Here is a 13,955-nt window from a genome sequence, read left to right as displayed (position 1 = left end):
TGAATGAGCAGCACTGTTTAAATTATTCAAAATATGGAAGAAATGAAGGTGTCATGTCTGGTGGCATGACAGCAGAATACCACAAAGTTGAAACTATTCCCCACCCCCCAAGAGTAGACTGTACTGCATTCAAAATACCACCATTCTCGACTTCCGGGTTAGTGCCATCGGCGAATGGCGGGGTTCCTCCAACCGGAGGAACTGGCTCCATGGAAACTGGGTCTTCCCACCGCGGCGAAGGTGGGGACCCGCTAGAAATCCCAGGCGGAGGAAGCCTGGGAACGTGGGGTTCGGCAGGGCACCAGGAGCGCCTCCCCTACTCGCGGGGAACCCCATTTTGGGGCTCCGGAGCGAAGTGGGGTGAGCAGCGTGGTGCTGCGAACTGATTGCTACTTTCACGGAGTGAAGCCACACAGCCATTGCCAAAGAGCGCTGACTTTTTCCTGTGGACAATTGGACTCTAAACAAGTACCCGTGAGTAGAAACGGAAAATTGGATCAAGAAACATATTAATTTGGCATTGAAGCGGGAAGGTTCAAAACAGGAAGTCCACCTTCCACTTTTTGTAAATAGACTGAAGCAAAACGTTGTAAGCTAATAGCCTGGAAAGTCATTTATAAAGGTCAAAATTTCCTTCATTTATAACCACTAAAACCCCCTTGGAAGCAGGAGAAAAGGGGGGGGGACTTTGACTGTTTAAGCCTGCAGGAGAGGGAGTAAAGAAAGATAAGTTTCCACCGTCTCAAACCTGGGAACGGGGTGTCAGAGACAGAAATTGTCGGAGACGTTCATTGACTGTGAATGGAACATTTTGACAGATAGTTAAAAAAGAGAAACAAACTGATTCCAATGTTGCCTTTTGCATTTTTAAAGAAACAAAGTATTTGAAAAACGAAAGTAATCTTCCTTTGTTGGACTTGCTTTAAAAAGATAGATACAAATAGAAATTGTCTCCTCTAGAGGGAGCTTGTTAAATTGTTGCTGCAGTCTGCTTGGAGACTCTACAGCTGTAAGATTAAGATCGTGGGACCAGTCTTTTGACCTTGGACAAAATGTGTTGGGAGGAAGCTTTGGTGCTTGCTTTTTGCAAGACAAATGCACTGTTGGAGCAGATGCATGAGAAGATGGATTTAATGAATGAAAAGCTGGATTTGACGACGGCTGTAGGGAATACTGTCACAGAAATTATTCAGGGACCAACTCAGGAACCTGTTTTAACTGGGCAAGTACAAGTGCAGAAGATAATGGATGAGGTTGCGGTAGCACCTCAAGCAATACAAATGGAGAGATCTGAGGCCCTGCAGGAGCATAAGCCGCTGTTTTTGAAGATTGAATTTGGAGTGGGCCAGGGGAAGTCTGGAGCTGAGGAGGCTCTTAATTTCAGAGGAACTCTGAAACATGCTGTTGATTATTTTTTGGATTATGCTGATGACTGCGGGGAGTGGGACTCTGGGGAATGGGTTGGTCTGATGAGGGGAGGCAATTTTGGGCTGGAACCCCCCAGAGACCCACTTAAGAGACTTAAGAGCCTCGGACATAAGACTACCAGGTTGATGGACTAGATGGAATGGACAGTAAGGACATAACCCGAGACCAGGAAGAAGGGACGTTGGATGGAGATTGGAAGAAAGTCTATAAAGAAAAATTGTTATATTGGGAATTAGTGTAAATTAATGAATATTGGGGGAAATGTTGGAATGAAACTATCGGGCTTTAGTAGAAATGATATAAGGAGTTATGTATAAATAAGTATTAAGTTTTAAGTTCTAAGGCATTTTACGGCAAGATAAGGTTGAACAAATTAAGGCAAATTGAATAACAGAATATGGTGAAAGATGGAAAGGATCTGCTGAGTTAAGTAATAGGTTAGACTGTTAAGATAAATTGTTTAATAAAAATTGAGAAAGATGGAAAGAATTTGCTGAAACAACTAATTAAGCTAGAATACAAAAAGGGAGGTGTGAGGAGGTCAATGAAACAAGCAAATGAAAGGTAAAGGTATGCAAAAAGGGATTTGCAATTTTTTTTTCTTATCCTGTTGTTTTGTTGTATTGGTTTTTTATGTATTTTTTCCTTTCCCCCCTCTTTTTTATATATTGTGTTGTTGTTTTTTTCTTGTTTTTTCTTTTTTTCTTTCTGTAATTTTGAAACTCTTAATAAATATTATTTTTAAAAAACAAACAAACAAAACAAAATACCACCATTCTCAAGGAATGGTCGTGATGGCTGGTTTTTTGTTTATTTTTGTTGGTGTTTTCTCCCCCTGTCCAAACATATGAGTTTCCCAGCAACCTCCACCAACTATTGTTCTGCATTTTGAAGTTCCAATTTCATAAAACTCAAAAGGCATGCTGGCTAATTATTGGTATAATCTATGCAACTCAGAGTTTTTGGGTCAAATGTGTAGTTATCAAAGGTTGGACTATGCCGAGAAGTGAGAAAAAATAATAATCCAGAGCTATCCAGTTTGAATAAACATTTGTGATCATGGTGCACTTAATATAATGCTTTAGTGCAGAATCGGAGCATGCATATCCACAAAACATATCTCAATGTGTCTGAAAAATATGAGACACATTGACTTTTTTCTGGACATCAGTCAACCAATTATATATATATATAAAACCATTTAACAATAGTAGCATTAGCATAATGCAGAGTGGTATTAGCATAATACTTTATAATATACCCAAAACTCCTTAATCACTAGTCACAGAACAAACTACTGTATTCTGATTGTGCAACATAAATTAAATGTACATGTATCAGTATTCTAAACATTGGTACCAGGAGGTTAACTTTTCTGGATGTTGTGAGTAAAATGGAGAACAGGCCATCAAAAGTCTAGCATAGAGTAGCCAGCTGTTGGCTTCAGCTGTTGTGGAATACAACTCCCATTGTCCCTGTCAATTGACCACGCTGGCTGCGGTTGATGGAAGTTGGTAGTCCCAAATACCAGGAGGGCACCACATTGATTACCTTTCTGTTAGGAATTCAAGTCTGGATAAAAAATACTTCAGATATCAAGCACTGTTTTCAAGTCATCTGCAGGTGTCAAGTGACTTCTGGGTCAGTCATTGGATAGGAACACATCACTGGGGAAAACCCACCTCATATTCTCTGAGGTCACGTTCACACCATAAAGCACATTCAATTTGCATTTAAAGAAAATGGCTCCCCCTCCCCCGAAAAAAATAATTCTGTGAAGTGTAGTTTTGTTCAGGGTACTGGGAAGTTTAGCTCAAATGTGTGGTGCAGATGTGACCTGGGTTTTCTCTATTTTACATAGATTCATCGCATTGTACAGTATTTCCAATCCAGAAGGCACAATGTTTGCCGTGTGAAGTAACCATTAGATGAAAGAAAGTAATGTTGAAAGCCACCCAGGGTGTATCCAATGAAAATCCCAAGCTATGTTCCAGCAATCCAGTATGGTTCATAAGAGCAGAGGCCTTATGAAGGCAAAGTTTTGGCTGATAAATTCCACCCTTCCCTGCCACCCCCATTGCCTAATCAGTCGACTGTGGAAGAATCTCTTCCTTTCCCTTGCCTCCTCTCTTCCTCTCCCCCACAAAGCCTGCTTTTGCTATTGCACTTCTTTCTCCTGTATCACTTTCTCTCCTGTATTGCATGCATTGCATATCTTTCTTTCTTTCTCTTCTCTTGTGTTTTTGTGAGTGTGCATATACACACATTGGCTTTGGCTGTCTGTTTCTCTTGCTGCTTCATGCTGCCCTTTCTGTCTCCTCTCTCTTTCCCAAGGCTGATGCACGCACTTTTTGTGACAAGATTTCACCAGCACAGATGAAATATAAATAGTTTTTTCATAAATAGTTTTTTCATAAATAGTTTTTTCATAAATAGTTTTTCCACCTGGTACACAGGCTAAGACCCTACCTGCCCGCGGACTGTCTTGCCAGAGTGGTGCATGCTCTAGTTATCTCCCGCTTGGACTACTGCAACGCGCTCTACGTGGGGCTACCTTTGAAGGTGACCCGGAAACTGCAATTAATCCAGAATGCGGCAGCTAGACTGGTGACTGGGAGTGGCTGCCGGAACCACATAACACCGGTTCTGAGAGATCTGCATTGGCTCCCAGTACGTTTCCGAGCACAATTCAAAGTGTTGGTGCTGACCTTTAAAGCCCTAAACGGCCTCGGTCCAGTATACCTGAAGGAGCGTCTCCACCCCCATCGTTCAGCCTGGACACTGAGATCCAGCGCCAAGGGCCTTCTGGCGGTTCCCTCATTGCGAGAAGTAAGGTTACAGGGAACCAGCCGAGGGCCTTCTCGGTAGTGGCGCCTGCCCTGTGGAACGCCCTCCCAGCAGATGTCAAAGCAATAAACAACTATTTTACTTTTAAAAGTCATCTGAAGGCAGCCCTCTTTAGGGAAGTTTTTAATGTTTGATGCTGTACTGTTTTTAATATTCAGTTGGAAGCCGCCCAGAGTGGCTGGGGAAACCCAGCCAGATGGGCGGGGTATAAATAATAAATTATTATTATTATTATTATTATTATTATTATTATTATTATTATTATTATTATGCATTCTTATTACTGCTCGATATTCTGTTCTGATTTGTGGTCATCATGTAACTGAATAAATTACTGTGAAAGACTGAAGACAATAATGGTCATGTCTGCAATAGAAGTAATCAGATTTGATTTTGAGTTTTTTTCTGTAATTTTATGCAATCTGCCCAGGCACCTGGGTCAAATCGGTATGTTTAGAAACATGTGGTCTCTTTCACAGATTGGAGTACCAAGTATACTAAATGTTTATTTGCATCTGAGATGCAGATTTTTTTAAAATGCGGTTGGGGGGGGGACTGATAATTAACAGAATTCTTCTTCTGAAACTAGTGGGGGGAAATCTACTATTGGGAGATTTCCCTCAAAACCAGGAGGCATTTTTCTTGGGATCACAGAATGAGTGATAAGGGCTAAATTTCCCTTTTCATGCCTGCCCTAATCCTCTTAATTCACTTGTACGCGCACGCACACAAAATGCAACTTGCATTTTAAAGAACCTACATTTTATATGCAAGGATGCACTTAATAGCACAACACAACACATATGCAACATGCTTTGATGCGTGGTGGGCTAGATGAGGGCCAATATGCTGAAGCTGAACCCTGACAAGATAGGAGGCCTCGTGAATGGATGGTTCTCATGCCTGGGAACTGGGCAATTTGCCTGCCTGTTCTGAAGGAGCAAGTACGTCGCCTGGGGGTGCTCCTTGATCCATCATTGTCACTGGAGACCCAAATGACTGGTGACCAGGAATGCCCTTTACCAGCCATTCCTGGACAGGAATAGCTTTTCCACAGTGATCCATGCATTTGTAACCTCAGTGGTAGATTTGTAATTCCACGTGGGGGTGCCCTTTAAGCTGATTCAGAAGCTGCAGTGTTTAGGTTACTGAGTGGAGCTGTGCGACATCACTTATAAAAGGACTGCACTGACTGCCAATTTGCTACTGAGCTAAGTTTGAAGTTCTTTTGCTGGCTTCTAATGCTCTGAACAATGTGAAACTACACTATCTGAAGGAATGGCTTCTCCCATGTAGACTTGCCTGTTTGCTGAGATCTTCAGATAAGTCTTTCTTGGTAGCTTGCTCAGATTCATCTTACAACAACCTGGAGGAGAGCCCCTGCTGTTGAGGTGCAGAGCTTTTGGAACTATGAAATAAGGCATACATAAACTGAGTTTTTGACGCTTGCTAAATACTTATTTATCCACCCAGCCATTTACCCTTACACATTAGAATGCTCTTACACAAAGATGTGTGGGGAAAGTAAAAACAGACCAGGCTTTTCATTTAAAGATAATGCATTGCAATTTCATAAAAGAAAAGAATGAATCCATAAACTATGGATTTATTGTAAAGATCCTATTACATATTTTTTTCAGAATTGTGTCTGCAACGGTAAAAGCCACTGTTCTTGTGATGCGATCAAAGGCAATAAGGTAAGAGGTTGCATATTTACTTTTTTTAAAAAAGTACACAATAATTAATATTTGCATAATACTTTTGAGAGTTCAAGTGCTTCTCATACATTATATGATTGTAATCCTCAGAGCAAACCTGTAAGGTAAACCAGTATTATTACTCCCAAGGCGAACTAAATTAACTGGTGGCGGCAGCAACATTTTGATATTTCAATAACTAGGACGTGATAGAACATTTTGAGATTATATGCTGTACCTTATACTAAAAACAGTGAAACAGTTTGGGCATCATTTCAGAAACGTATTGCAGAAAGAGTTTGAAACTCTGATTTGTGCATTCAGATCTGTAGTATTCCTGACAAATCAGCTCACTTATAAGCATAAAGAAAGCTGAGAAAATTCTGTGTGCACAAAACAGTAGTGTGCCCCCTCCAGTGGCACATGTTAGAATAGCATGTCTAGAATAGAGAAAATAAAAATGAGCTGGCAACTATATTTATGGGCTAACAAGATTAGGGGCTTAGTTGGACCAATAGTAGGACTAATCAATATTCACTTAGTGTTTCATTTTGCTTTTTAACTTGTTCATAAATGACTAGAGATAGGGGTTAGCAGTGAGGTAGACAGGTTTTCTGATGATACTGATGGTGGTTTTAAAAAGGGGATTGCGGATAGCTTCAAAATGATCTTTCCAAGCTGAGTGAATGGGCATTAAAATGTCAAATGCAATTCGGTGTAAACAAGTGTAAAGGGATGTACATTGGGGCAAAAAATAAATAAATCATAATTTTACATATTCAATAATAATAATAATAATAATAATAATAATTTTTATTTATATCCCGCCCTCCCCAGCTGAAGCCGGGCTAAGGGCGGCTAACAACAATAAAACAGTACAACAGGGGTCTGAATTGGCAGCGATTGACCAGGAGCAAGAGAATTCTTCTTCGCACAGTGTGTAGTTAAACTCTGGAATTCTCTCTCCAAAGGGGCAGCGATGGCCCCCAACTTGGATGGCTTTAAAAGAGGGTTAGACAAATTCATGGAGGCAGCATACCTCTGAATACCAGTTCTGGAAACCAGGGGACAGGAGAGAGTTCTGTTGCACTCAGGTGCTCCTTGCAAGCTTCCCACCAGCATCTTGTTGGCCACTGCGAGCACAAGATGCTGGATGAAATGGGCTACTAGCCTGATTTAGCAGGTTCTTCTTACGTTTTTAGGGATAAAGATATTGGGTAGCATCTGATACGGCATGAATTGTGTTCCGTGAATGACATACAACTTTCCATTCCTCTCCTCTCTCCATGCACCTCCAAAATTAATGTCGAGGGTGTATGGTGGGTGGGAGCAGCTGCAGAGGAAAGGAAGGGAAAGCTCCATTGCATAAGTGGAGGTCTGCTGGGTAAGCAGAACAGCACCATTCAGTGCAGCCTATTATTTTATTGACCCTGATTAAATTAATCAATTTTTGTTTATACCATCACTGTAGCCTATACTATTATGCTAGTTACCGTAATAGTGTGGTACACTGGTTTGACATCATCTGATAGGAAGTGCCTACAGAGGGTGGTGAATACAGCACAAGATATTATGGACTGTCCCGTGAATCCGCTGGATGACATAATGGAAGAACGTTGCCTCAGGAGAGTGAGGAAAATTCTCAGGGATGATTCACACCCTGGCCGGCACTTTCTTGATCTCCTGCCCTCAGGCAGAAGATATAGAAGCATAATTAGTCACACCAACAGGGTAAAAAACAGCTTCTATCCATGGGCTGTTAGGCTGCTGAATGAAAAGATAACAACAGGACAACTGACTTTTGGGTTTGGTGGGTGTGCGTCAATAAACGAGGGGAATTAAGCCTAAAAGAGCTGAGTGGGGCGGGGGTGTTTGTGTAATCTCACTGTATACAAGTTGTACAAGTGACAATAAAGTATTTCAATTTCAATTTCAATTCAATTTCAAAATTCAATTTCAAAATTCAATTTCAATCATCATTACACCTTGCAGAAAAAAAGTTTAAAAACATTTAAGTACAATATATAAATGTAACGCTTCTGCTGTTTGAGAAATTCTTATGGATCAGTGCTTTCCCAGCTTCCTCAGCTTAGTTCTCAAGTGCAACATCAAACATAAAGTGGGATGTTGATGCCTGAATGTTCTTAGTGTCTGTGAGTCTATACTGATGTGAAGGCATGTGCTTGGATGGTTTTAAAAAAATAAAATAAAAAATCCAGAATGTTATGTGAAGATCTGTAATGAATTTGCAGAAGAAATGACAACGGTGCAAGCAAAGTCTTTACACAGATTCTGTATTGCAGGGTGAAAAGGGCTTTCCTGGTTTCCCTGGTCCACCTGGTCAGATGGGTTTCCCTGGTCCAGAGGGTCCTCCTGGGCCACAAGGACCAAAGGTATGTTGTGATCCCTGGTGCATATTTATGGGTGCTGCAGTGTACGCAGATGGCAAGTGTGAAAGAGAGAACAATACCGAAAAAGTAAATGACACCCGCGAGCTTACAGTTTAGTCCCTCTCTCTGACTGACACTGTGCCCTACTCCAAAAGTAATTAAGTAAATTTGATTTGTCTGATCATAAGCTGCGGCAGCAAGCTGCGAAAGTCCAATATGCTTTCATTACATTATTTCATCCATTCTCTAGTTCTTTCAATGCTGCCTGATTATAACAATAAAGATGCTACTTCAGTTGTGAAACAGAAGTTAAATAAGGGAGCAATTCTACAGCAAGATCTGCTGGGATGAGCAGGGGTAAAATGGGGAGAGAGTTTACCTGGCGAAAAGAGAGATGTAACTCAAGTACTATTTTTAAGGCCTAATTTTCCCTCTATCAGGCTTAGGCTGGCTCAGTCAACAGAAGACCTGCTCCCAGATTGAGTTTAGATCTGGAACACTTTATCCTGACTTAATTTACACCAGCCTGCCTTACAGCAACTTCTTGTGCATAGGATTGCTCCCTTAGATGGCAATCCTGAACCCACTTGGAGAAAGCGCCACTATATTCCATATGACCTATTTCTCAGTAGACATGTTTAGGATTGCCCTGAACACTGGTATATTTCAGCACAGTCCAGCGAAGGTTAAGCATTTTGAAATCCCGTTGATTTCAACATGAGAGTTTTAACAACATAGTACACTTTCCCATTGACTAGTGAGATTTTAAAGGGTTTGATGACTATGTGGCGGGCATTGCTGGGAACAGAGTAGGAAGCCTCAACACATACCCAGTCTATGGGCATTCACTAGGCTGCATAATTTCTATGGATATGCAAAATATATCCATGTACCTCTGCTCATGATTGGAAAACCTGCTTTTCACATAAACATCTATGTTCATTCTGTTCTTGTGCATTGTGTACAGTTAATGACTGAACCCATTTTAAAGCCGCCTGATTGAAAAAAAGAGAACTAGCCATTTTCAAAATTGAGATAAAATGATGATGGGGGGTGTATATGTGTGTGTGTGAGATATATATATATATATATATATATATATATATATATATATATATATATGGTGTTTTATGAGGATCATGAATATTGTATTTTATATTTTCTTTTTCTATGCTATTCTTTTCTTTTGATATATTGCCTTTTATTAACCTTCTATAAAAGAGTTTGGATTTTATTGCTTGATACTGTATGTTAAAAACCTCTAATAAAATTCTATATAAAAGAAAAAAGAGACAGAACCAGCACATCCTATGTAATGAAAATTCTGTTATATTGCTGGTCCGTCTTTTATTGCTATGTATTTGCCCCGAGAGATGGGTAAGAAATAATTCTTTTAGACCTTTACAGAAAAATATTTTGTGCTTCCAATTCTATTGCTGTTGTTATTATTATTATTGCTGTATTTTTGCTAAAGTTATTTTTTCCCCTTAAAAGAGAATATTCATTGTGGGGTGTGTGAAGTAGCAGTCACTAAAGTTGGATTGGTTTTTGCCTGTTACTTGAATTCTTTTGATCATTAGACTAGACTCTAAGAGTATAACAGATATCAAATGCCAGAAGAACAGATTGTGTCTTTGGACCTTCTACAAAAAGACAGGAATTCCAGTATAATTAACTATTGTTTCCTTTGCTTCCTAGGGTTTTCCAGGGTCAGTGGGCTTTGTTGGGCCTAAAGGTTCAAGGGTTTGTATTTTGTTCAGTAATATATTAACTTGCAGTGTTCAGAACAGCAACAATTCTCAATTTTCTAAAAATGATGGACGTGATCTCAGTGGTGCTATGATGTGCTTTTTGATAAGTGAAATGCAGCTGCAGGGGACTGCCAATTTTTTGGGAGGCGGTGCTGGGATTGGGTTGGTGGTTAGGCTGTCACACGGGGTTGTTGTGAGGATAACATGGGGAGAGAAAGAACCATGTGTGCAACCTTAAACTCCTTAGAGGGTGGGGTATCAATGTAATACATAAACAAACATTTCCACCCCAGGAAAGCAAGCAGAGGTGCCTGTATTTTCTCTGCCACTGCAGGGCAAACAGCAAAGAGTTGGGGGGGGGGGCAGTTTTAATCAGGAAGATGTTGTGCAGGAAATGTTAAACAATGCCCCGCCTCACTCATACATATTCATTCTCTCTCTCTCTCTCTCTCTCTCTCTCTCTCTCTCTCTCCCACACACACACACACACACACACACACAGAGGAAAGAGAGAGAGAGAGAATTCTGAGAAAATTGTCCGCACTTCACAGCTGTATTATAGTGTGGAGAGCTGGAAGAAGTAATCATGTTTCTACGTGCTTGCACACTTTTCAAAACATATGCATTTCTTTGTTTTATGTGATAGTATACTTTTGTATAGTAACATACACTGAATGTAGGATTGCACATGTGAATATTATGGTAAACAACTGTTTCCCTAACAGAAATACTTAATCCTGAATCAATGTATTCAACAGCTTTTTAAAACTACAGACAATGTCGACAAACACAGTATTTATTAATAGTGGGTACTTTCCAAACAGCAACTGCACGTGAAATAAACAACTTACTAAAAAGAAGCATGTACAATTATTTCTGAGATGGAAATCCTACTCCTTAAAAGTCACACCACGCATCTCAAGGTTTATTTATTTCTTAAATCATGAAAGCAATCTCCAGTGTCCCATACTCTTCATATATAGTTTTAAATAGCCAGTGCACTACCAGTGACTCAAAGTTCAGATACATCATAATCTTTTTTTTAATAATAAAGAAGGCTTTTATAAATGAATTTCCTCATGCTCGGCTCAGTGACGGATCCTACAGCATTCCGGTGATGCAAATAATAATATGGCACAAACAATGTCATGAATGCCATTTGTTAAGCAAGTTCATGGAAACTAAGCACAAGAAGAGATCAATACATTTGCTGTCCTGGGATTGTTTTGGTCTGCTAGGTGAATTAAGGCTTACTTGTATAATGGTACTTATCCTAGCCTTAGTACAGTCCGTTCTTTTGGACCCTTGAACAATTACAGCTCCACAACTTTAGATAATAATAGGCTTGCTTTATTAAAAAAAACAGCCTACTGACTGAATTTCTTTCTGTGTTTCTTCTTACCATCAGGGTTTGCCAGGAGTCCCTGGTTATTCAGGTCCCCCAGGCCTTCCTGTAAGTACAACAAAACTTAATTGAGCAGCTTCAATATTGACGTTACTGATGCTAATAAACCTTTGAGATAATGGAGGCAATAATCATCTTAAAGGTTTATTAGTATAAGTGCGCTATTACTGAAGCACAATGGTATTCAGTTTTAATAAACCAGCCGCCCATACAGTCAAAAGGCTATTACGAGTAAGTTTGCACTAATAGCTACCTTGGCAATGTTCTAACTACTTTTAGGGCGAAGCAGGAAATGCAGGTGCTCCAGGACGTCCAGGTATACCAGGTTGCAATGGGACAAAGGTAAGAATGAAGCAAGAACCAATAGTGGACCACCTGTAAGAGGAAGAGTTGGTAAAGCATCACACTGTGACACTTTATCCCTAGGATGAGGAGCCTGGGGGAGGTGTGTGCATGTGTAGTTAGAGAGAACATTTCTTGGGACCCATGCTTTCTCCTTCCTCAACTTCTTGTTCACTGTCTCTCTATTTTCCAGGGTGAGCAGGGATTCCCAGGATTCCCGGGGCAAGGAGGGCTCCCAGGATTACCAGTAAGTTTCAGTTTATGGTAGTCAAATGTGCCTTATGTAGAGCTTTCTCATTCCAGGGGTTCAAAGCACCACATACTAACTGACTGGGAAAATCCCGAGGAGAGAGGCTGGGAAATGTGTTGCAAACTATCAAATGGAAGCTTGTAGTAAAGGACAAACTCACACAGCAAGTACTTGTGTCCCAAGCTTGGGCCACTGAATTGATAGGGGGTTACCTTTTATCATTAAAGCCACACAATATCCTGCTGTTCTACTCTGATGGTCATCTGGAAAGTCATTATTGCTACACAACAAACCATTCAGATACTTTTAGGTATCTTCTGTTATCATTCTTAACTCAGTTTGGGCATCAGTTTCCAAATTGTAAACAGCCCAATTTGCAAGTTCTTTTGATTTCAATATTTCACTGTTTCAATACTGTTTCATTCTATATTCAAGTGACAATAAGAGAAAACACTCTATTAAAAAACATAGATTAGGAAAATATCAAAAGTTTATTATGTTTGATAATTTCCAATAGTAAAATCGGCAAGTTTGGCTCGTATCTTTCCTTTTTCTGTGATCCTGCTATTTCCACCTATATTTGACAGCAATTGTAAGTACTTTGAAATTTTAAATACATTACTTGATTTGTAGGGCTCCATTGCAGAATTTACCTGCATAAGTTTCTAATATGAGATCTGAAGCATTTATAATGTGATGTGTGTCTATCTCTCCCTTCCCTCTACCCAGGGTCCTAAAGGAATCAAAGGAGAAAAAGTAAGTTAACTTGTAAAAAGCAAGTCAGAATAAAAATAGTTCTATGACACAGGAAATGCAGTTCTGCTCATTTGTTCACTATAGGAATATTTCAGTTCTAAATTACTTGTCTTTTTTCTAAAGCAGAACTGAAGCATTAGGAACTCTTCCAAAATTTGTACAGAGCAATATGCAGTTAATTTACAACTTCCACTTCCTTTAGTTCATTCATGTCTTCCTACCTCTATTTTGTCACTGTGTACATTTTTTGCAATGTTTTATCAATCTTTATATAATTGTAGCAGTAGTTATATGCAGTGTTTTGCCAATGTTTACGTGTTTTTATGTGCATTGATATAAACACTTGAGAAAATTTAGCTTGATATGATAAAAAAACAAAACTTGATATAATTGTAGTGATATTGCCTATGTGGGGTATTTTACCAATGTGCAGGAGTGCATGTGCTCATCAGTAAAGCAGAATATAGGAAGAATTTTGTGCAATCCTTCATATGATCACATCAATATTGCTTTTTTCCAAGAGTTTTATAAATGCACATCAGTAAAACAGATGGGGAAAGGTTTGTAAAGCTAGCTGAAGGAACTTAAAATTGCAGCAACAATGCAAGCTCCAAGTCTATAATTAATTATAGGAATTATCCGGGTTAAATCAGAATTCCAGTGTTTTGGGAGCCAGAGGAACAATGAAAAAAATGGAAGAAAGTTTTTGACGTGTTGAATATGGACAATGTGTAAACCACTTATAGTTTTTCCTATTAGTAGCTGTTCATTTGACTGTATCAGAGGGCTACAAGGCATCCTCAGGTTTTTCTTTAAATATCTGGTTCCAAAAATAATGTTTATTCTCATTCTGAGAAATTGACCCATAAATTAATGTGTATCTTGGGGTTCAGCTAGACCTATGGATTCTGTCTCCATTTGGCAGTAATCTGTTAGTTATATAACAGGTTAATCATGGGGGATGGGAAATCCCAATGAAATGGGGCTTTGTTTGGTATCGATAACATTTGAGTTGTATTCTCCCTGTATCAGATTGGTTTTTGTTACAACATCTAATTCATTGTGTAGTCTCTTGAGAATGTACTTTAT

General features: G+C 39.5%; 1 protein-coding gene across 1 annotated transcript in view; it reads left to right on the top strand.

The window, feature by feature from the left end:
• Positions 1 to 8,279: 8,279 nt before the first annotated feature.
• COL4A3 (collagen type IV alpha 3 chain) overlaps positions 8,280 to 13,955 on the top strand; it is a 48,716-nt gene continuing 43,040 nt past the window's right edge. Inside the window, exons 1-6 of the mRNA XM_028731117.2 lie at positions 8,280 to 8,365; positions 10,061 to 10,105; positions 11,522 to 11,566; positions 11,798 to 11,860; positions 12,054 to 12,107; positions 12,840 to 12,866. Coding sequence (XP_028586950.2) covers positions 8,318 to 8,365; positions 10,061 to 10,105; positions 11,522 to 11,566; positions 11,798 to 11,860; positions 12,054 to 12,107; positions 12,840 to 12,866 — 282 coding nt within the window. The 5' untranslated portion in view covers positions 8,280 to 8,317. The remainder of the gene's footprint in view (positions 8,366 to 10,060; positions 10,106 to 11,521; positions 11,567 to 11,797; positions 11,861 to 12,053; positions 12,108 to 12,839; positions 12,867 to 13,955) is intronic.

The sequence above is a fragment of the Podarcis muralis genome, chromosome 6 (genome assembly GCF_964188315.1).
Source record: "Podarcis muralis chromosome 6, rPodMur119.hap1.1, whole genome shotgun sequence".
NCBI classification, from domain to species: domain Eukaryota; kingdom Metazoa; phylum Chordata; class Lepidosauria; order Squamata; family Lacertidae; genus Podarcis; species Podarcis muralis.
This window is presented reverse-complemented; position numbering and strand designations above follow the sequence as displayed.